This window comes from Thamnophis elegans, chromosome 3, assembly GCF_009769535.1.
Source record: "Thamnophis elegans isolate rThaEle1 chromosome 3, rThaEle1.pri, whole genome shotgun sequence".
In the NCBI taxonomy this organism is placed as follows: Eukaryota; Metazoa; Chordata; class Lepidosauria; order Squamata; family Colubridae; genus Thamnophis; species Thamnophis elegans.
In genome coordinates, this window is record NC_045543.1 from 96,834,257 (window position 1) to 96,858,000 (window position 23,744).

Genomic DNA, 23,744 nt, shown 5'->3' on the forward strand with positions numbered 1-23,744 from the left:
CGGAGTTGTGGGGTGTGTGGAAAACCTAGATATAGTTAGCTTTACCTTCCTTATAATTCCAAGATATTCTTACAATAATGGAGAGTTTTGTATATTGTTGAGAAACTCCTGAAAAATAAGATTGAGTATTCACTGACATATTGCAATGCATTGGGGGGGGGGGAAGGGAACCCTGCAGCTGGTATGCAAGAGTTGGTACATTCCAATAGACTCTCTAATCTTCAGCCTAACTAATTTTGCTTTGATTGATGAAGTTGCTTGGATGAACAACAAAAGGTCTCGGGATTAACAAAGTTAATCCAGTTGCTATGGTTCAACTTTTAGACACATTATAAATAGACTTTTGTAACGTGGCTATCTTCTATCCGTTTCCCTGAAAATGTCCTCGCCAGATAAGTAAGCCTCAATCAGGGGCTTAGAGTATATGGGCCTAAAATAACCCCCCCCCCAAATAAGCCCTCCTCAAAAATATTACAACACAGCAGCAGCCATGAGGTGACCACACTCGCCACCTCCTGCATCTCAAAAATAATAAGACCTCCCCAAAAATAAGGCCAAGCACTTATTTCGAGGGTCAAATAAGATAAAGCCCTGTCTTATTTTCGGAGAAATACAGTAGGGAAGTGTTCGGCTTTCTATTTGTTTATTTGTAAAGTTAATCCATATTTACAAACAAATTTCCTGAACTTGGGATTCTTTATAAGCATAAAAAAACCAAATAGCTTCACATTTTGCATTTGACTGAAATGGCTATTGTCAGCCATTAACTAATTCTAATTGGCATATTTTTAATGGATATTTTAGTGGTGGCATAAAAGAAAAGGAGCACAATGGTCATCTATCCATTTGATTTTTAAAATCTAGTATAATCAAAATATTTTTTTTAAAAAATCAAAATCATTTAAGCAGGTTATTCTCTTCACTAAAGGCAAGCAATTGGAATTTGTTTTTGTCCAGCTTTTTCTTCCAGCTGTTACAGAACTATAACTCTCAGTATCCCTAAATACTGGCCAGACAACCAGAACTTCCTAGGAACTAAGCTTCATTTCAACATTTTAGGTTTCCACCTTCTATCTAGTGGAATTTCAGTAGATTAATGAATTTCTCACATTTCAGAGAAGAAAAACACACCCTATGTACACTGCACTCCTAGATTTACCAACTTCAAAGTAAATTATACCTAAAGAATATAATTGGGTATATTATGGCGACTACCCGGAGGAGGGCCTTCTCTGTGGCTGCTCCGACCCTGTGGAACGAGCTCCCCGTGGAGATTCGTACCCTCACCACCCTCCAGGCCTTCCGCATAGCCCTTAAGACCTGGCTGTTCCGTCAGGCCTGGGGCTAAAGACTTGCAGCCCCACTCCGAATGGTATGATTGTTGTGTTTTTTAACTGTGTATGTCTTTATATTTTGTAATTTTGTTGTTTTTTCCCCTCCCTTGAATTGTGAGCCGCCCTGAGTCCCTTTCAGGGAAAAGGGCGGCATACAATACAAGTAAATTCAAATTCAAATGATCAACACATTAGAGACTGAGCTTGTCGATCAGAAAGGTCGGCAGTTCGGCGGTTCAAATCCCTACACCATTTTAACCGAGTGAGTCCCCTTACTTGTCCCAAATTCGCCAACCTAATAGTTCGAAAGCATGTAAAAATGCAAGTAGAAAAATAAGAACCACCTTTGGTGGGAAGGTAACGCATTCTATGTGCCTTTGGTGTTTAGTCATGCTGCCACATGACCACGGAGATGTCTTCGACAACACTGGCTTTTTGGCTTTGAAACAGATGAGCACCACCCCCCTAGAGTCGGAACACTAGCATGTGTGAGGGAAACTTTACCTTACCTTTGCACTGTTAGATTTGCAGGCTGTGCTGCTTATTTGCGAAAAAGCTCACTGACTATAATTGTATTTCTGTCTACACCCTGCGAGAGATTTGGATGAAGACAGTTAAACTCACACAGTTTTTCTTGGCACACATAGTCTGGCTTTCCTGGGGATTTTAAGGACAAAATGTTCCTGCCTCAGCTGTAAAGGATTTCTGAAAGTACATTTGCTAAGGAAGAAGGAGTCCTAAACATATAACAGAACAACAGAGTTGGAAGAGACTTTGGAGGTCTTCTAGTCCAACCTCTTGTTCAAGCAGGAGACCCTATAACCATTTTTGCTAATGGTTGTCCAGTCCCTTCTTAAAAGCCTGGACCCACATAGCACCATAATCATTACTTTTTTTAAAAAAAACATAGTTTTAAAACATTTCAAATTCATTTAATCTATACTTGCCATTAATATAAATTGGCCATTTAAAAGGGAAACCAAACAGACATCTAAAATGGCAATGTTTAAAAAGAAGTTGGTACAAATACCATCCATATATTTATGACCTGAAAACTCAAAATTAGGCACAAAGTAAATTTCCTCTGGACAACATGAATACATTCCAATGCTCTACTGATGTTGACTGATATTATTTCTGACTGATATCTCTTGAATGAGTAGCAAAATCAACTGATCTTTTCTGATCTCCAGCTTGTGATACTTTCCCTGGATTAGGTGAGCAGTACAGCAAGACGATTTAAGGCCACACCAGCAAATATAAATGTGAACTGTTCATATTAACAGACGCAGCCAGACTCTTTCAGGCCACTCTGTTTCCATGTTTATCCATTCCATTTAGTTTTTCCCTGTGAATATGGAGGGTGTCCTGCTCTTAGTCCCACTAGAACAGTAACAAGAGAATTTGAGAAAGAAAATGATGTGGCTTATGCACTGTAGTATAACTGTCTTTATTTAAACATCTTATTTTACCTTCATTAGAGCCCTTTCTTTGTTCTTTGACTCTTTTACTAAATTCAACAAAGGTTAAGCTCCAAAACTAAACTTTCAGAAAATTTGCAAAAACAATGTTTACAATGTTTATTTGAAAAAAAATATTATATAGTATTTATAATATATATATATAAATATTATTAATATAAAACATATACCTTTTATAGCTCACTACAGTAAAAGACATTTTCAGCTGATACATTCTTATAATGAAATTCTTATATTTTATTGTCATCATTTTCATTTAAAAATAAAAAACTATAGTTCTGAAAATGTTCAAGTCCCATTTCCTAAGGTACATTAGAGAACAAAAAGTCTTCTAGCTTCCAGTTCATTCAAAAAATAAAAGTGTCCTTTGTTCAAGGACAGTATATATATTATTATATATATATATATCTATCTTGAAGTTCCTTTTACATAGCATCTGGAAATGCATTCTTACAGAGGAAGAATTTCACAAAATATGCAAATGTTTTTGTAGATATTGGTCCTAGGAGAAAACAATGTATTTAATACAAGTAGTTTGGTTTGCCCTGAATGGTGGCTTATTGATTGCACAGAAAAACAATTGTATGAATAACCAAAGTAACATCTTTTTAATCCGGGAAATTTTATGAAGATATCTTTTTTAAAAAAAGAAATGGCTCAGCTATTAATTGTCCATATTTCCTTTAACCACATGACCATTCTAGTTAAGATTTTTTTATTTTTTCATTTTCATATTTTTCTTTCATCATTGTTTCTGTAGCCTCTATCTTTTCTTCAGGTCCAAGGGTGTTATTAAGAAATACTTGTACCTAAAATAAAGCAGACTAAGATTAATAAGGGCAAGTGTTCATCTCAACAGTGTATTTTGACAAAATTTAACATAATATAATGTATATCAGATACACATAATCCTTTACAATATAGAAGGAATTGTGTACAGATAAATGGAAAGTCAAGTTACTGCCATCCTTATCAATGTTCCAAAAGCCCTTGCAGACCTGGTTATATCATCAAGCTTGGTTCCCAGGAAACCGACAACATCTTAAGATAGGTACACTATTCATTCTCACCATGCCTCTGGTTTGAATATTTTTTAATATCCTGAAATTTTTAATAATGTATAATATACATTATGTATTAATATAATAATATAAAAATTTTATATTTTATAATCATTGTTTTACATAATAGTTTTTATTTGATTATTGTATTCTTTTTCTATGCTTTGGCTGGAAACACTCAAAGAAGTAGTGAAAGATTGGAAGATGTGGAGAGACCTGGCCCATAAGATCACCAAAAATCAGACGTGACTGAATGGATGATATCATCATCATCATCATCATCATCATCATCATCATCATCATCATCATCATCATCATCCCACTCAAAGCCATTTCTTGTGAGACAAGTGATTATACAAATGAAATAAAAATATAATGGAAATGGCTTAACCTCTGTTCTTAGTAATTTTGGAACAAAAGTGGAGATAAAACTTTTCACTGGGAAAAAAAATCTAACAAGCTTGCTTTCCATCTTCTCCTTCTCCAGCAGCCCAAAATTCTTTCTAAATGCCACACAAAGTATAAGGAATGGGACTCCACATAGTAAGTTAGAGAGAAACTCAAATGGGATTCTCTTATAAAATAAAAGTTGACCACAGAAAGTAACTCCTTTAAATATTAGGTGCAAGTTCAGGCATCCCAGATTTATACACCAGGTGTTGGGCTAGTGGTTAAGGCACCAGGCTAGTAACTATCACCCTTCCTTAGGCATGAAAAACCATCTGAATGACCTTAGGACAGGTCATTCTCTCTCAACCCAAACCACCTCAGAGGATTGTGATTGTGGGGAAAAGAGTATTATGTATATTTGCCATCTTGAATTATTTATAAAAAATAAAGGCAGGATGAAAAGCTGATATACATAAACTGTCAGTATAGCAGTAGAGTGGAAGCTTAACATACGATAAGTTTCTTATTGCTATTTAAGAATTGGGAGTAGAACCAGATTTCAGAAAGTAATTGACCCATTTTATTCTGTCCTGGTTAATTCCCATATGAAATATTGAGTCCTGTTGTGGACATTGCAGTGTGAAGAATACTAGCAAATTAGAACAAGTTCAGAGGAGCACTCCCAAGATAATAAGGGGGCTGGAAACAATGATGACCAATTAACACAACTGCAAGAAGCTGGGGCAGATAAAGATTGACTTCAGATACAGGGAAGATAACTGACTTATATGTTAGCCCAGATATCAGGACCACAACCAATGGGCTAAAGCTACAGGAAAGTAGATTTATTTAAGATCACAGATGGAAATTTATTGACATTAAGAGTCAGCCATTGAAATAACTTGCCTTACAAAGTTGTATGTTTATTTTCAGTGGAGATCTTCCAACTGAAGCATGGTAGCCAGCTATACAGTAACAATAGTAACTGTGAGAGGAATCTTGAAGTCCTATGGACAACCATTTAAATATAAGCCAGCAGTGTACTGCAGCTGCCAAAAAAGCCAACACAGTTCTAGGCTGCATAAACAGAGGGATAGAATCAAGATCACGTGAAGTGCTAATACCACTTTATAATGCCTTAGTAAGGCCACACTTGGAATACTGCATCCAGTTTTGGTAGCCACAAAGTAAAAAAGATATAGAGACTCTAGAAAGAGTGCAGAAAAGATCAATGAAGATTACGGGATTGGATGCTAAAACATATAAAGAACAGTTGTTTGAATTGGGTATGTCTAGTTTGATTAAAAGAGGGACTATGGGTGTCATGACAGCAGTGTTCCAATATCTCAGGCACTGCCACAAAGAATGGGGGGTGAAGCTATTCTCCAGAGCACCTGAGGGCAAGACAAGAAGCGATGGATGGAAACTAATCAAGGAGAGAAGCAGCCTAGAACTAAGGAGAAATTCCCTGACAGTTAGAATAATTAATCAGTGGAACAACTTGCCTACAGAAGTTGTAAATGCTCCAACACTGGAAGATTTTAAGAGGAGATTGGATAACCATTTGTCTGAAGTGGTATAGGGTTTCCTACCTAAGGAGGGGGTTGGACTAGAAGACCTCCAAGTTCCCTTCCATCTCTGTTATTCTATTTTTATTTCAAATGCAAATCCTGCCCTGAGTATAGTGTTGCGTAGTTGACTTCTAACAACACTTCAATCTCTAAGTTGTTATTAGTGTGGTTTATTTATTGATCATTAGATCTTTATCCTACTTTTATTTTATGTCAGCAAACCAGTGGTGGGATTCAGCCAGTTTGCACCTATTCAGGAGAACCGGTTGGTAACTTTCTAAGCAATTCGGAGAACCGGTTGTTGAAAGAAATCTCCTTTTGTGTTTTTCCACTTTACAGGGCTAATCCTATAAGGAAGGCAGGAGGGAAACATTCTGGTGTTGCTCCTAGCCTAATCTTTATAGAAACTGCCTCTCTGGTTAACCCTTATGACATTGTAACAGCTAAAGTGAAGCACCCATCAACGTGAGTGATGTTGAGTTGGCCATGCCCACCCAGTCTACATGACTACTGAGCCACACCTACTCAGCTGGTCATTAGGGCAGAGAACTGGTTGTTAATTTATTTGAATCCCACCACTGCAGCAAACATACAGTAATAGTCCTTCCTATTTTCCCCACAATAACAACCCCTGTAAGGTGGCTTGGACTGAGAGATAGTGTGTGATCCAAAGTCACCCAATTGGCTTTCATGTCTAAGGGATATCTACAATTCACTATCTCCTGGTTTCTACACCAACAGCTTAACCACTAAACTAAGCTGGCTTGTATTTTAGGGCAGGGGTTTCCAATTCTTAGAGCAATACGGCCCCAGCATGCCATTCAAATGCTAAGTGCAGCATTTGGTATAAAAATAATTGGACTCTTCCATTTCAGGGCAAATACTTTTAGTTACACTACATTTTCTTATTCCACTTACCATTTGGATTTGAATGTCAGTAGTGATAGTGGTCATGAGACCCTCCATTGTGAGCCTGTAACCAAGAGCATTGTTACTTTTATAAAGGAAAAGTATATTTTGAAAAAAAAAGTTTATGCTGTAATATTTTCACCTTTCAATTTTTACTCAAACTTACTTTGAAAGAATAAAACTGAAGTGTCAAAACAGGTTGATTTAGGGCTATGTACTTAAGATGGGCAGCTATATAAGTTTTTTAAAATAAATAAACATCTGTAAGGAAAGTTCACACTGCACTTGATCCGATTCTTTCTCAGCCCATGTAGCTTTGAATAAATCTAGTGCGCCTAAGCACATCTAGATTTCAGCTCATGGAATGCTAATAGGAGAAGAAAAGAATAATGCACTCAGTTTAGAATTGATTCAGGTTGCATAGAAAAGAGATTAATAAAAATTACTTCCCAGCTTTCTATGAGTTTACAGTCCCAGTATGAATGGAAGTATAGAATAATTTTTCTGGATTCATACCACAGTGTTGCTGCCTATAATGTAGCTCTTTAGATTTTCATAAATAAATAAATAGACAAACAAACAGGATTTTTGTTCCTAAATGTTGATGTCTATTTCTGTTGATCATGCATAATGAAATAAAATATTTCAGGACAAATGTTCTCCCCCAAGACATGAAACTTGATTGTCATTACCCAAAGGACAGATCTGACCAATTTTCTGACATAAATGTCCACGCTGTCCAAAATCCAATCTCACTGTTGACCACATAGTGAATTGCTCTGAGTACAACAAATGGTTCATTCGTCTTATAGTTGTGGATAGAATGTAGGTATCTGCACAGAGATTTAATCACAATAAACATTTGTAAGAAGAAAATTCATTTCTAAACGCTACTAAACATACAATTATAATAGGGATTAGTTAAAAATAACGGAAAGAATGTGTGTGTAAGGGGGGATCTACCAAATTACCATTGTTATAGGAATTACAGTTTATAATCTAGTGCCATGATGGCGAACCTATGGCATGAGTGCCAGACATGGCATGTCGATCTCTCTCTATGGGCATGTGCGCAATTACCCCAGCCCAACTGCAATCGCGTTTCACTCAATCAATTCCAACTTCATGTGAAAGAAAAAGATCTCATGAAGTTGGAATTGATTGAGTGACCTTTTTCACTCGCACGCTTCACAATGGGGGAAACAGGATCCCATCCTCCTCCTGAAGCCCATTACGATGTGGAGCCACAATGAGACCCTGCATCGGCTCAGCTCGGCAAAAAAAGCAATTTCTTGTCCTGCAGAGCTGACTGAGCGTGGGCGCGCTGCTCCTGGGCTCCTTGGTCTTCAGATCTCATTCCCACCACCCAGCACCAGTTCAGGGGTTCCTTCCCATCCCCTGTGAGGGGAAAGAGAAAGAAAGAGAGGGAGGCACAGAGAGAGGGAGGGAGGGAAAAGAGAGAGGGAGGGAAAGAGAAATGATATTCCAAAAGGTTTTTTTCTTTTTTATTGTTGCTAAACATGTTTCAAACGCAGAAAAAGTTGCCCCAAAGGAGTCTTTTGGATTTCCTTTGCCTTTTGTGTTCCCACCTGCAATGCTTTCTGCGTTCCCACTTTGTGCTGCAGCAAACCAAATGGGCCAGGGTGACCCCACTAAGCAGCCCCACCAAGCCTCCTTGCAAACTCTGCCATGCATGGCTCCAAATATTCGGCTTGCGCATCCCTTCCAGCCAGCGCCAGAGCTGCAGCAGCGACGGGGAAGGTGCGCACCCTGCTTGCTTAGCTCTTGCTGGCAAGAGATGGGGTTCCACGCCACCATCTCCCAGCCAGAGTGCCATGTTTGCTTGTTTACTTGCCGGTTGTTTTCAGGGAGGAAACTGCACTCTGGCTGCCTGGGCCCCCGCCATGGGGGAGAGAGAGAGAAGGAAGGTGGCATATTCCCAACAGGATCCAGGTTGAAGTTGTGTCTAATGATTGGCTTTACTTGCCAGCCTCCACTCCCCTCCACAGCCCAAGTGGTTGGATTCACATGACACATGAAGCTGGACAGGAGAGCATGGATAGATAGATAGATAGATAGATAGATAGATAGATAGATAGATAGATAGATAGATAGATAGATATAGATAGAAGACAGAGAGATATAAAGAGAGGGAGGGGGGAAAGAGAGAAAGAAACAGAGAGAGGCAGAGAGAGGGAGAAGGAGGTAGAGAGGGAAAAACAGAAAGAAAGAGAGGGAGGGAGAGAGAGAGAAAGAGAAACAGAGGGAGAGTGGGAGGGAGGGGAAGAGAGAGGGGAAGAGAAGGGGAGGGAAAAAGAAATTATATTACAAAAGTTTTTCTTTTTTATTGTTGCTAAATAGAATATTTCAAAAACAGAAAAAAAATTGAAGGGGCATAAAAGTGCATTTATCACATTTTTCTTAGAACAATTAGCTGAACTCTGCATTGTTTATCATTATTTTAGGTAGTAAAACCTCATTATTCAGGCTAAATTGCTGTGTTGGCACTCTGTGATAAATAAGTGGTTTTTGGGTTGGTGTTTGGGCACTCGGTCTTTAAAAGGTTCGCCATCACTGCTCTAGTGTTTCTCAACCTTGGCAATTTTAAGATGTATGGACTTCAATTCCCAGAATCCTCCAGTCAGCATCCTTAAAGCTCCCAAGGTTGAAAAATACTGCTATAGTCAGATTTCTATTTTCAGTCAAACAATAAGATGAAGTTTTCTGTAAGGACAATCAAAGACATGCACAGGAGGATGCAGATAAGACCAATGGTGACATTTGTTACATGAATTTGTTCATTTTTGTTACATTTATCTTGGAGACATGATTTTAAAAATAAATTCTTGAAGAATGTGCCAAAGTGAGAATTTCCAGGTATGCATAAAGTAACTTTATTCAGAAAAGTGATGTTACTATCAAAGAAATAAACAAAGGAATTTGAAAAATTGAACTGCAGCTTTAACGTGCAGCATTTTTTGTGGTTTTATGTTTTATCAAAAGAAAGAAATGTTAGCATAGACACCATTCAACTATTAAGCAGACATTCATGTTTACAACTATTTTTTTTAAAAAAAGAATAGATAATTATACGATCAAAACTTAAGGAATCACTAAGTCCATATCTAGCAAGAAGTGAATGAACTATGTAACGTTGTTATTGCCTTTGGCTTCTGAAATCATTAATTATTTTTTCAGTCAGTACAAGAATTAATTAAATCACCTTTGAAGTAACCATGGAATGCGAGTGCAACTCAAGGCAAATAATATATTGGTTTTGTACTCATCTTCAGTCTCATTCTTTTGAAAAATGTTCCATAAAAATTCCCATTCTTCCTCATTCCCCAATGAAACACCATAGCAACAAATAGTTGAGCTAAAACAAACAGGAGCCCTGCAATTATAAATAAAACAACCCATTAATATAAAAAGATGAAATTGATCATTGTGATCAACAAGGTCCTAAACAGAGAGCATGTTTTCACAAATACATATTTTCAGTTATTCCTACAGTAGTCGTCTCTACCATACGCAATTAGACCATTCTGGCACAAAATAAATTTGCACGGATATGCATTATAAGTTGCATTTTCTGTCCCTGTGTGGTGTAAATGATAGACTCCCTAAAGCATGCAGTGTTGTTTTTCGGCTTCTATCCAATGGTTTAATTAGGATTATATTTAGGATTTATTACTTCTATTCTGTCCCAATGCTTTGGGTTTTTTTTCTACTCTGAACATTTTGTGCTTAATTTTACAATAATTGTCTGGTATTTGCACGGCTTTAGAACTTGTTTTGTGGAAAAAGAGCACATTTTATAATAAAAATAAGGAGATAAATTGTATTTGTATTGTATTCTCCTGTGCACTGCTTGGAGAGTCCAAGTATGGGTTATTACAGTCTGCTTGCCCTGGACTGAGAAGTCTTTTCCCTGGCCACGCCCCCTTGCATGGCCACGTCCTCCAGAAGAAATTCTCAGTCCAGCCCGATCAGATTGAATTCTGTGAGCTCCAGCTTTGGGTTGTTTTTTTTTCCCTTGGCTTGGACTCTCCAATTCTGGTCTTTTCCCCATTTAAACTACTTTGCCTTTCTTCCTTTCTTCTTCCTCGTCTCAGAGCAGCCTGAATTGCTGCATTTAAGCCTCTCAGAGGCTGGGAGGCAGACGGGTGAGTGGGGGAGGGCTCTCCAGGCTGCGTGTTTGCAGCCGGCTTCGGAGGCCCGCCGCTTGCCTTTGAAGGCCCAGCGATCGGCAAGGCTCTTAGGAAGCGCAGCAAGACTGCACTTGCCATTTTTTCTTGTTTTTACGCAGTTTTTTTGTTTCTGGCCCCAGGGGAGGTTCTGCCTGCCGTGGAGACGAGCGAAGCTGATGGTTTTTGCCACCTTGGCTCCACGCTCGCTCTCCCTTCCCTCCATGCTGTTGCGGTGGCCATTTTGGGCAATAGGCCTTTCGTGCCCTTTCAAACCCAGGCCCACCGCTTCAGCTCCGTCGCATCGGGCAGCCGCTGGGTGAACAGGGGGCGCAGCAGGGGCTTCTACCATCCCTCAACTGCCTCTCTGCCATCCTTCTTGATCATTAAGCGGCGCTAGCGCCAGTGTCTGCCTGCGGCCTGCACCCTGGCATGGAGAGGCCCAGGGCCTGCATGATTGGCATGTCTGAATCCCCTCAATTTTTTGTTTCGCAGGCTCTGGGTATCTCTCTGGTTTTCCCGATAAGGCTAGCTGTTATACAGCAGAGTCCTTGGCTTCCTCCCTATCTACTCTGTCTCTGGCACTCTATCTCTGTCTCCATGAATTCATATTTATTGTTGTTTTTTTGGACATAAGTACCTCAACTTACAGTTTCTGTCTGTCTTTCATTTGCAGAGTTGCCAGTCAGAGTTGTCTGTTATCCTGCCTATTGCCTGATCTGCCTTGTGGGCTCCTTCACCATGGATCCCTCTAATTCAGGTTCCTTCCCTGGTAGACAGGGTACCCCGCAGGTTTCAAGCGAGGGTCACACCCCCGCTGTGAAGGAAGGTTCAGGCAGGTTTCGGGTGGTCAGCCAGGGTAAACACCCTACGACCCCCTCTGTGGCCGAGGCTAGGGACGCTGAAAGGCGCCAGAGGGCCCTTGACAAGCAGTTTGAGAGGGCCAGGCGCCTGGCGGAGAGGGATGTTCCCCTCTCCTCTACCCTGGGGGATCCTCAGCCCCGCTCCCTTCCAGGGAGGATCCCGCAGCCTTGTTGGCCGAGGAGGTTGGATCGCAGGAACTATCTCCTGGCAAATCCTTGGCTCCATCTTCACCTACCCCCTCCTGGTCCTATGACCAGAGACAGGACCCTGTGGGACCTTCGGATCTATTCCCCCTGCAAGCTCCCTTCTCTCCAAGGGGGATCCTGCTGATCTGGATATGGATTCGGATTCTGACTTTGATTGCCGAGCTTTCCCCTAGCATGCAAAGGGTGATGGACAGGGCCATGCTAAGGCTGTCAAGGCTGCCATGTGGAAGTGTGAGCTTCTGTCCTCAGATCCCCCTCAGCTCGCCCAGGCTGGTCCGCCACCGCCAAAGCGTGTGCGCCAACCTTCACTTGAGTCTTCTTGGTCAGTGAGACCTCTGCTCTTGAGGACCCTGGCCAGGATCTTTTTCAATTGTCTGATGATGAGGATCTCACTTCTGACGCCCCGTCATTTTCGGGGCTTTTCAGCCCTAGCCTTTTTAATCGGTCCTACAAAAGGTGAAAGTGGCTACCGGAGAGGGGGTTTAAACCCACTCCAGTCCCTGCCCCTGCAGGGGCCGCCCGGTGAATCCCAATGCAGCCATGTTCAAGCTCCCTCCCTCTCACCAGCAGTTGGTACCAATTCCCGAACTCTTCCTTGACCTTATACAGCCATTAATGGGATCAGCCATCACCTTTTTCCTCCCCCAGTAGGGTGGATAACAATTTATATGATGGAGCCTGCCCTGGAGAACCTCCTGATCCTGCCAGAGGTGGATCCTCCTATCACGGCTCTGACCTTAACACACCCTTCCCCGCAGACCTCTTAGAGGGTCTCAAAGCAGAGGACAAAAAGGCGGAGAAGGCCTGCCACAAGACACATCTTGCGGCAGCCTGGGCCATTCGAGCGGCCTCCTCCTCCTCCTTTTTTAATCGGGCTGTCGTGATCTGGCTGAGGGAACTCCAACGTAAGCTTCCGGTTGAAAACGCCGTCTTCACCAGGACGTGGTCTAAGACTATTCGGCCGCCAGTATGCTGCGGACGCCTCACTTAATGCTACCAAGTTGCGTCCAGGGCCCTAGCTCGAACGTTACATCCCGTCGCCTTATTTGGCTCCGCACTGGCCGGCGGATCAAAAAACTAGTGGAAGTTAGCTGTGCCTCCCTTCAAGGGTGCCAAGTTATTTGGGGAGGTGTTGGACCCCTTCCTCATAGGAGTCTAAGGACAAGAGGAAAGTTTTGCCCTCAACTTCCAAGAAGCAGGACCGCAAGCCCTTCCGCTATCATAGGAGGCAGTCCTTTCATGCCTCAGAGCCCTCCACTTCTACCGCCTTCAACCCTTCCAACAGGTCCTTGGGCCAGTCAGGGGAGAAGGGCCACAGGAGAGATCCTCCTTTTGCGACAGGGGGGGGGCAGCAATACGGGTTCCGCAAGTTCAACCGTGTGGGGCCTCCAATAGGCCTTGTTCGCAAGTCCAAGTGACTCCCCGATGTCATCTCCCATAGGGGGCCGACTCCAGCTGTTTGCCTCCCATTGGGCACAACAGCGGAGGATGCTTGGCAGTACTTCAGACCATCAGGGAGGGCCTCTCACTGAGTTTCTTTCCCCTCCCCCCAGGAACTTCATCAGGTGCCCAACTCCCTCTGGCCCCGTAAAAAAGGAGCAGATGGACCTGGAGGTCCTTCATCTCCTGAGATAAACGCTATCGAAACAGTTGCCCCCGGGCAGGAAGGGAGGGGTTTACTGCTCCATCCTCTTTCTGGTGCCCAAGAGCTCGGGGGGGTGGCGGGCCATCTTGGAACTCAAGAACCTCAATTGGTTCATTGCCTGCCAGAAGTTCAAGAGCAGTCCCTCCAATCCATCCTGGCGGGGGGTCCGCCAGGGGGACTTCCTGACGTCTATAGATCTAAAGGAGGCGTATCTCCATATCCCCATCCGTCCCGCAGCACATGAGGTTTCTGCGGTTTTTTTTTATGTCGGCCGACACTTCCAATACTCGGGCCCTCCCCATTCGGCCTGTCATCGGCCCCCAGAACCTTCACGAAGGCCGTGCAGGATCTGCGCATCACCATGAGGACCCTCAGGAACCACGGGTTCTCTAAACCTGGAGAAGAGCCACCTTTCCCCCTTCCACCAGAATCAACCACCTGGGGGCGGTGATAGATTTCATCCTCTTGCAGGGTTTTCCTATCCCCAGACAGGGTAGAGGCTCTCCGTTCCTTGACACACAAGGTGATCCGTGTAAGGCAGACTCAGGTGATCCTCTGTCGCAGTTACTGAGGAAGATGATCTCGTGCCTGTCGATTGTTCCTGGCCAGGCTGCACTCAAGGGCCCTGCAGTGGCTACTTCTGCCCACCCAGAGGGGCCAACAGGAGCAACTCAAGCATGCTGATCACCGGTCCTCCGTCTGTGAAGAGGTTCTCCTATGGTGGACGTCGCCAGCGATACTCAAGGGTCACCTCTCAAGGAGCCCAACAGGGTGGTCGTCACCACCGACGCCAGTCTCCTCCGGCTGGGGAGCGCACCTGGGCCACCTCGTGGTCAAGGAAAGTGGTCCGCGTCAGAATCCCGCTGCAGTATCAACCTCCTGGAGCTGAGAGGCGGCGAGGTTGGCCCTCCGTCACTTCCATTCTGACGGTTTGTCGACGGCACATCCTTCTGATGACGGACAAAGTGGCCACCTAGGTGCACATCAACCGCCAGGGTGGGGCACCAGATCCAAGCGCCTGATGGCGGGAAGCAGAAGCCCTCGGGCGCTGGGCAGAGCGTCATCTGGAGTCCAATCCGCTCAGACCACATCTCGGGCGGTAGACAACACCCGTGCAGACTGGCTCAGCAGGACTACCATCAACCCCGCTGAGTGCAACTCAACCCGACCCTTCTCCGCCGCCGACCTTCAAATTCGGCCTACCTCTGATGGACCTGTTCGCCACCAGGGAGGAACCGCACAACTGAAGAGGTTCCTCTCCCTATTCCAGACCCCCGGGAGCAGAAGGTACGGACGCTTTGCGGTGCCCGTGGCCACGGGGTCTGCTCTCTACGCTTTTCCTCCGCTTCCTCTCTGCCGCAATTCATCGCCAGATCATGGCGGAGGAGATCCTCGTGGCTTCCTCATTGGCCCCCGGAGATCGTGGTTCGCCGACCTGGTCAGCCTGTCGGTGTCCCCTCCATGGCGGATCCCTCCGAGTCAGGTCTCTCTTCGCTAGGAGGCAGTTTGTCCATCCGGACCCCTGGTGGTTGCAGTGGCTGCATTGGCATTTGAAGAGGACCTGTGTAGGAGCGAGGGTTTCTCGGAGGAAGTGGTACGTACCATGCAAGCTGCTCGTCGCCCTTCCACGACGAGAATTTACGATGCCACGTGGGCCTCCTTTGCCAGGTGGTGTGAGGAACGGCTGTTGGATCCTGTCACTGCACCCGTGGGCCACGTCTTGGACTTCTTGCAAGGGGGCCTTGAGAAGGGGTTGTCCCCCAATACCTTGTGTCACCAGGTGGCCGCTTTAAGTTTGAAGTTTGAAGTTTGAAGTTTTATTTTATTTATATCCCGCCCTGTTCTCTAAAGGGACTCAGGGCGGTGAACAACTCAAATGGGAAGGGGCACATACAAATACAAGACAGACATTTAAAATGACCAACAACCACACCTGTCGAGAGGGGAAGGGAGCTCATCAACCCCAGGCCTGCCGACATAGCCAGGTTTTAACGGCTTTTCGGAAAGCCGGGAGAGAGGTGAGGGTCCAAATCTCCGCGGGGAGTTCGTTCCAAAGGGCCGGAGCTGCCACAGAGAAGGCCCTCCCCCGGGTCGTAGCCAGATGGCATTGGCTGGTGGATGGAACCCAGAGGATGCCGACCCTGTGCGATCTAATGGGTCTTTGGGAGGTAATTGGCAGCAGGCGGTCTCTCAAGTACCCAGGTCCAATACCATGAAGGGCTTTATAAGTAATAACAAGCACCTTGAAGCGTATCTGGAGACCGATTGGAAGCCAGTGCAGCTCGCGGAGGATAGGTGTAACGTGGGTGTATCGAGGTACACCCACAATTGCTCACGCAGCTGCATTCTGGACAAGTTGAAGTCTCCGAATGCTCTTCAAGGGCTGCCCTATGTAGAGTGCATTGCAGTAGTCCAGTCTTGAGGTCACGAGGGCGTGAGTGACTGTTGCGAGTGCCTCCCGGTTCAGGTAGGGATGCAACTGGTGCACCAGGCAAACCTGGGCAAATGCCCCCCTGGTCACAGCCGACAAATTATGTTCTAAAGTCAGCTATGGGTCCAGGAGGACTCCCAAGTTGCGAGCCCTGTCTGAGGGGCGTAAAATTTCACCCCCCAGCCTGAGTGATGAAACACTAACCAGATTTTTGGGAGGGAAACACAACAGCCACTACTGGCTACTAACTACTGGAGACCCTTCCCTCCCTCTCAGCAAGGTTCCTGGAGTGCACGTTTTCCTGAAGGGCGCCTCAAATCTACACCCGCCCACCATCCATTGATATCCCACCTCACCACTCCACCTTTCAAGCCACTACGTTCCATTTCCCTTCGCCATCTCACGCTGAAGACGGCCTTCCTGATAGCCATCACCTCCGCTCGCCGTATCTCCGAGCTGGCGGCCCTGTCGGTGCATCAGGACCTTTGCATTGTTCATCCCGACAGGGTCGTTCTGCGGCTCGATCCGTCCTTCATTCCGAAGGTTAACACCCGTTTTCATACAGCGCAGGAAGTCATCTTACCAAGCTTCTGCTCGCATCCTTCTCATGCGCATGAGCGCTCGTGGCACACACTGGACGTTCGGCGAGCCCTGAAGGCTTACCTTCACCGAACCTCAGAATGTCGACAGTCCGAGGCATTGTTCATATCTTTCTAGCCTGGTTCCCTGGGCAAAAAAACGCCACTGTGGGAAGATGGCTGAGGGCTTGCATTGCCTCCGCCTACGAAAGTCAGGCTCGGGCGGTTCCTCGTAACATCACTGCCCACTCGACAAGGAGCGCCACCACCTCACAGGCTTCGATTGAGGAGATCTGTCGGGTGGCAGCGTGGTCTTCACCTTCTCCTTTTGTCAGACACTACAAGCTTGATGCCTTTGTCTCTGCTGAGGCGGCCTTCGGCAGAAGAGTGCTCCAGGTAGTTGTTCATGTGAATGAGCCCCGGGACAATCGTTCTGCCCACCCCGATGGACAGTAACTTGGGTATGTCCCATACTTGGACTCTCCAAGCGGTGCACAGGAGAAAGACCATTGGCTAACCTGAAGGGTCCTTCTCTGTGCACCGCGGGAGAGTCCAACCTGCCCAGTTGTCCCAGGATTGGTGGTGGCATCATCTGATGACTTGACATCCTCACGGACTTGATCTTGATCTTCCTGTGACATCCTCACGGACTTGATCCTTGACTATTCTATTTTTTCTGGAGGACGTGGCCACGCAAGGGGGCGTGGCCAGGGAAAAAACTTCTCAGTCCAGGGCAAGCAGACTGTAATAACCCATACTTGGACTCTCCCGCGGTGCACAGAGAAGGACCCTTCAGGTAAGCCAATGGTCTTTTTCACAAATACATATTTTCAGTTATTCCTACAGTAGTCGTCTCTACCATACGCAATTAGACCCTTCTGGCACAAAATAAATTTGCACGGATATGCATTATAAGTTGCATTTTCTGTCCCTGTGTGGTGTAAATGATAGACTCCCTAAAGCATGCAGTGTTGTTTTTCGGCTTCTATCCAATGGTTTAATTAGGATTTCATTTAGGATTTATTACTTCTGTTCTGTCCCAATGCTTTGTTGTTGTTTTTTTCCTACTCTGAACATTTTGTGCTTAATTTTACAATAATTGTCTGGTATTTGCACAGCTTTAGAACTTGTTTTGTGGAAAAAGAGCACATTTTATAATAAAAATAAGGATATAAATTGTATTCACTCATGTTTGGAATTGTTCATCCACTTGTTGAAGAATTCAGAAGCTAGGTCTAAACAGTCGCGAAGTCCAAACCAGCATGCTGTTCTAAGAATTCCCTCTATATCATGTCTCCAAAGAAAAATAAAAGTGAGAAACAAAGAGAAATATATTAAATTGAATGCATTACATCAAAAATCAATACTATTTAATGCATATTTCTAGCACCGGAACTTCTTTGCAAGGTCATATTGTGTAGTCCATCTCCTCTGGTCTTGATCAAATAAATAACTTGGAAAATTGATGAGTTAATATTTTTGCCTTTCATCATGAAGATGAATTTTATAGGTTTTTCTCCTCCTTCATTAACTTTTTATTAAAATAGACAAAAATAAAGACAGTGTCAAGGAAAGGAAAAATACAGAGAAAGTGCTTTTTGAAAAAAGTAAAGAAATGTTTTATCATAATTATCTTTGTGTTTTGTTTTTCTTTTCTTTTTTGTCATTTTCAAAGCAATACAAAATAAATAAAACATTTCACTTTCTTTCTTCATTTACTTTTCTGTCCGAAGACGTCTCCGTGGTCACATGGCCGGCATGACTAAACGCCTGAGGTGCATGGAATGCTGTTACCTTCCCACCAAAGGGAACTTGCATTTTTCTACTTGCATTTTTTACATGCTTTCAAACTGCTAGGTTGGCAGAAACTAGGAGAAGTAACAGGAGCTCACTCCGTTATGTGGCGCTAGGGAGTCGAACCACTAAACTGCCAACCTTTCTAAATGACAAACTCAGCGTCTTAGCCACTGACCCACCGCGCCCCTACAACATTGCAATATACTATTACACACAGTCAACACACATATACACACAGCTGTAAGATATAAACAGTGGGTGGCCCGAAACCTAAATGTTCTTTGCTCTCTCCCTGAACCTCTCTCCAACCATTACTGGCAAATATAATTTCCTGCCATTTTGACACAAGGATATGTTTGGTTAAAAAGAAAAACAAGAATACCGCTAACCCTGCAAAATTAAAAAGAAAAAAAAACATACACCAAAAACCTGGAAAGTGGGGAACTATAAATTACAGATTCTACCAATGTGTACAATTCTGATTTTTTAAAAAAAAAAATGTGTCAGACCCTCTGTCCATCAAAAAACTATTAACCCCATTACACTTGGATAGACAGGTTTGTTGGAAATGTTATATGAACAATGCTTTTTAAAAATACCGTATTTTTTGGAATATAAGACACACCTTTTCCCTCAAAAAAGAGCCTGAAAATCAGGGTGCATCTTATACATTGAATACAGCATTTTTTGCCACCCAAAACCCTGTCGCCTTCACCAAAATGGCTGTGCATAGCTTGTAGGAGACTTTCAGAGAGCTCCTGGGGGCTGGGGAGGGCAGAAATGAGCAAAAAATGGGCCATTTTTTTGCTCATTCCGCCCCCCCCCCCCCCCCGAAGCACTCTACAAGCCTCCTAAGAGCTATTCATGCCCCTTTGGGGGGGGAAATGGGCCTGTTTTAGCGGAAAATAGGTCATTTTGGGGAGGTTTGCAGAGTGCAAAAACTTTTTTATTTAAATTTGCCTCTTCAAAACCTTGGTGCGTCTTATACTCCAGTGCATCTTATAGTCCGAAAAAAAATATGGTACATGTTTTTACAATGTTTTACACTTACTACATTTGGGGAGAAAGTAGTGGATTATATAAATATGACCCTGACATAAGTTAAATTTTTCAGAAGAAATATTCTCTTCAATTACATACTGTACATATTATGTATAATTGGACAATAATGTATAATGTAAATGGATTCTCTGTGCCTTACATGGTCAAAAAACTGATATTGCAACATTTGAATGATAAATGTATGGCCCCATTTACGCAGTGGATTGAAGACATGATTACACTTGCCATCTCTGAGTGGATTGCCTATAAATGTAGAGATAACTTTATTTATATAATAAAATCTGGAACTCATTTACACAAGTGCAATAGTTTAAACACAAACGATAGTTTATGCTAATGTTTTAGAAATAAATATACATGTACTTAAATAATGCCTACCAGAGGTGGGTTCCTACTAGCTGAATGACCCAGGCCTGCCACACCCCCAAACCGGTTCCCCGGTCGGCACCATTGACGCCACTATCTTGTTTTTTAAGTTCTGCACATGCGCAGAACAATTTTAATTGAAGTGTGCATGTGTGCGCAGCTTGCATCCAGGGTGGACACATGGGCGCAGTGAGCGTGCAAAGTGCTCGCACGAGCAAACCGGCAGTAAAGCCAGCCGGAAACCACCCCTGATGCCTACATTAGATAAGAATATATAGAACTGTAACTGTTATAATGACATATTATACATCAGGTTTTTTTCTGTTGTATTTTTTTCTTTCTTTTTTTAAAAGTGATTTTTCTGCACTTTTTCTTTTTTGAGAATGTTCGCATTATAATTATTTTTGTGTTTTATTCCTTTTCTTTTTCTATTGTTATTTTAAAAGCACTAAAATATAAGTAAATAAAAGAAATGCTAATCCCTGATCTAAGCAACATTTTCCAAGAAATAAAAACATTTTTGAAGACAATTTGATGACAACCCTATGTGGATATTTTCTTAAAGAGAGAGTGGGGGAGGGGAGGGAGGGAAAGGGGGAAGGGAGGGAGAGAGGGAGAGAGGGAGGGGAGAGAGAGAGAACAGTGTGTAGATAATATATAGTATGTAGTATATAAATTATATTTATTTGAACATGGAAAATAATTTTATTGATATCACTGAAACTCATTATTACTTTGTATTTAACAACAAGATTTTGGACATTTTAATCATATTTAAGACCTTACTTGATGTATGGGTTCATCTGCAATGCTTCAGGGCTCTCGCGAAAAAGATTTGCATAGTAATGAAATATCGGTCTTATTCGTGGTAATAAATATTGCTTTAAAGAAAATAAGAAGACATAATTATTTTATAATTGGGAAAAGACACTTAACCAGTGGCAAATCAAATCCTAAAATATGGAAAGAATACATTTTTTGAGGAATTATGATCAGTCCTATTAAACTTATCACCCAACTGTAGGTTTGATATTTCTTATTATATAGACATTTTCCTATTCTATTCCTCTGAAATAAAAATTATTCTAATAGAATAGAATAGAATAAACTTAATTTTCACTTTGAATTGGCATACATTAAAAATGAAATTTAGTTGTATACAGTTCTCAAAAGGTCGCCACCTCCAATATATTCTCCAAATGTGCCTCCATTTCCCTGTACTTGAATTAAGGAGAATATTTGTGTTGAGGGAGTAGCCTAGTGGTGAAGATGCTTGTCTCCCATTCAGAAGGTTGAGAGTTCAATCCTAGGTAGTGGCAGATGTTTCTCTCTTAGGGCACAAAGAAACATACTTGCTGCAATCTCCACATAGGAATCAGGAAGGGAATCCAACCAGTAAATGCTCAGCTCACTCAGTGGCCCTGACTAAGGAATTACAGCGTCATTTTAAAAAAGAAAGACGCACAGAGAGAGAGAGAGAGAGAGAGAGAGAGAGAGAGAGAGAGAGAGAGAGAGACAGAACACACACACACAAACACACACAGAGTTTCTGATTGTATAATTTTTATCAAAATCTGAATATTAGTTTGTAACATTTTGCAAAATGCCCCAGAACAGCACAGATTGCTACTTAGTTTCTTTCTTCTCTTAGTATGTTGAGAATAATTAGAATGAATATAGTTAATTTCAGTATCCATTTCAGTTACCTTTACAACTGGAAATAATTCAGGATCTCTCAGAAGAAAAACCCTGTTTAAAATGCCCAGTGCATCCAAAGCCATTGTCCACACTGTTGGGTCATCTTCTTTTGCAAGGTATTTAGTTAAATACAGCGGAGCTTCATATCCAGTGTGATTCGACCTATTTAAAACAAGTCATATTTAACTGTGTGGTTCTCAAACACTTTTCAATAAATCTCAATATTCTTTTAGACGAATTATAAAGCCTTATAAAGTTTGTAAAACAGAATCCATACATATATATGCAAGAATATATAAATAAGAGCAGTGACATTTCAAAAAGGTGTTTGGTAGGAGTAACATATATATAGTTCACTTTAGAAGGTATCAGCATTTGTACTTTCTGAAGTTTTAGTAATTTGCCAGTCCTACCATAGCTTAGGAGAGTTTCTAAATCCTGAAAAATAGTGCATTTGTAATTAGCTTCAACAATATTATGATCAACCAAAGAAATGGCATTTGAGAAAAAAGGTTTTAAAACACACAAACACATACAAAGCTAACTTTCCATGCAATGTTAACTGAAAGAAGCTGAAATGAATGATTTTACTGGGGCATGACTTTTAAAGCCATCAAAAGAGAGGTGGCATTCAGCAGGTGCTGACCAGTTCTGGGGAACCGGTAGAGGAAATTTTGAATAGTTTGGACAATCGGTAAATACCACCTCTGACTGGCCCTGCCCCCATCTATTCTCTGCCTCCTGAGTCCCAGTTGATCGGGAGGAAATGGGGATTTTGCAGTAACCTTCCCTGCCACACCCACCAAGCCATGCCCACTAAGCCATGCCATGCCCACCCAGCCACGCCTACAGAACCAGTAGTAAAAAAAATGTTGAGTCCCACCACTGCATCAAAACCTATACCAGAGAACTATATTTTAAAAGGAAAGGAATTGTAAAACTAACAGGTCTGACAATTTTGGGATTGATTTTGTCCCATTCTACATGTTTTTTCAGTGCTTGCTACATTAGAAAACTTCTGGGATGAATCAGATTATTGATCTGCAAACACGAAGATATATAGAAATATTTGATGAAGACCTGGGGGTAAATCAGCAGCACTGGAATAAGGAAAACAAAAGCACAAATGAAAAATATAGGGATTGCAGAAATAAAACAACTGCTTGTAGTTTATAACCTTACTACTGACACAATAATCTTTTGTAAATAAAATCAAGTAAGAAATTCTGCAATGCACCTTCGCACTTTACTTGATTGCAGTCAACATCAGAATGCTATACAGAGCACCACTTCATATATGCATTGCATCTGAAATGGTTTAAATTGTCTTTCTTCAAAACCGTAATGACACAGAGCTTAGAGATTCCAGGTATCATTATCTATCATAACTTTTTCCAAGTTGAGACATTCAACATAAAAGCCATTAGAGAAGAAAAGACAGCAAAAGAACACAATGTATTTTATTAGTTCAGGAGTTGTCCATCTGGAAATACCTCCTAACTTCATCTTTACTTTGCTTCTGAGTCAATAGCCATATAGAAGAAAACACTAGCAGAATTCAAGATATACTCACAGTTCAAAAGCTTATGAATGGTGAGAACTTGATTTGGATCAGGAAGCAGGCTGAGGCCAGAGAAGGCAGGTGGTCTGGGGTCAGAGCTGGAGCAGAAAAGGAGCAGGAGCAAGAAACAGGATAGAGGCAGGATAGAAAGTACACATTTGGAATGCAGATTCAAAAATGCCAGTAAGAAAGATTGGCAGGAGAGACATGTGCATGGCTAAGGCTGCAGTCTTAAATACTTTTAGTAGGAAGTCCTAAATGAGATTTACATCTGAGTATAAATACTTAGGACTGCATTACACAACATCAACTCCACACAGGCTGAAGAGTAAAGCGACTGAATTATGAGGGATCTGTTCCTACAATAAACAACCTGGAATGTACTGTGAACATGTACATTGGGTGTGATCAGGCAAGAGGCCATTCAATGTAAAGGTGAAGATAACTGGCTAACCCATTGCTATTTATTACTCTTTCTGCTGCCCAAGGAACAGAGGTGGGTTTCAAATCCCGACGCTACCGATTCGCTCATGTGGTGTGCATACTCGTGCCTGCGCATGCTGCTTCTGTGCACGCGCAGAAGTGGCCAGCCGGGTGGGCGGA

General features: G+C 42.6%; 1 protein-coding gene across 1 annotated transcript in view; it reads right to left on the reverse strand.

Moving 5' to 3' along the window:
- Window positions 1–3,234: 3,234 nt before the first annotated feature.
- LVRN (laeverin) overlaps window positions 3,235–23,744 on the reverse strand; it is a 55,874-nt gene continuing 35,364 nt past the window's right edge. Inside the window, exons 14-20 of the mRNA XM_032212738.1 lie at window positions 21,589–21,742; window positions 20,669–20,763; window positions 17,844–17,951; window positions 9,970–10,140; window positions 7,439–7,579; window positions 6,756–6,810; window positions 3,235–3,624 (exon numbers count right to left, since the gene is read on the reverse strand). Coding sequence (XP_032068629.1) covers window positions 3,520–3,624; window positions 6,756–6,810; window positions 7,439–7,579; window positions 9,970–10,140; window positions 17,844–17,951; window positions 20,669–20,763; window positions 21,589–21,742 — 829 coding nt within the window. The 3' untranslated portion in view covers window positions 3,235–3,519. The remainder of the gene's footprint in view (window positions 3,625–6,755; window positions 6,811–7,438; window positions 7,580–9,969; window positions 10,141–17,843; window positions 17,952–20,668; window positions 20,764–21,588; window positions 21,743–23,744) is intronic.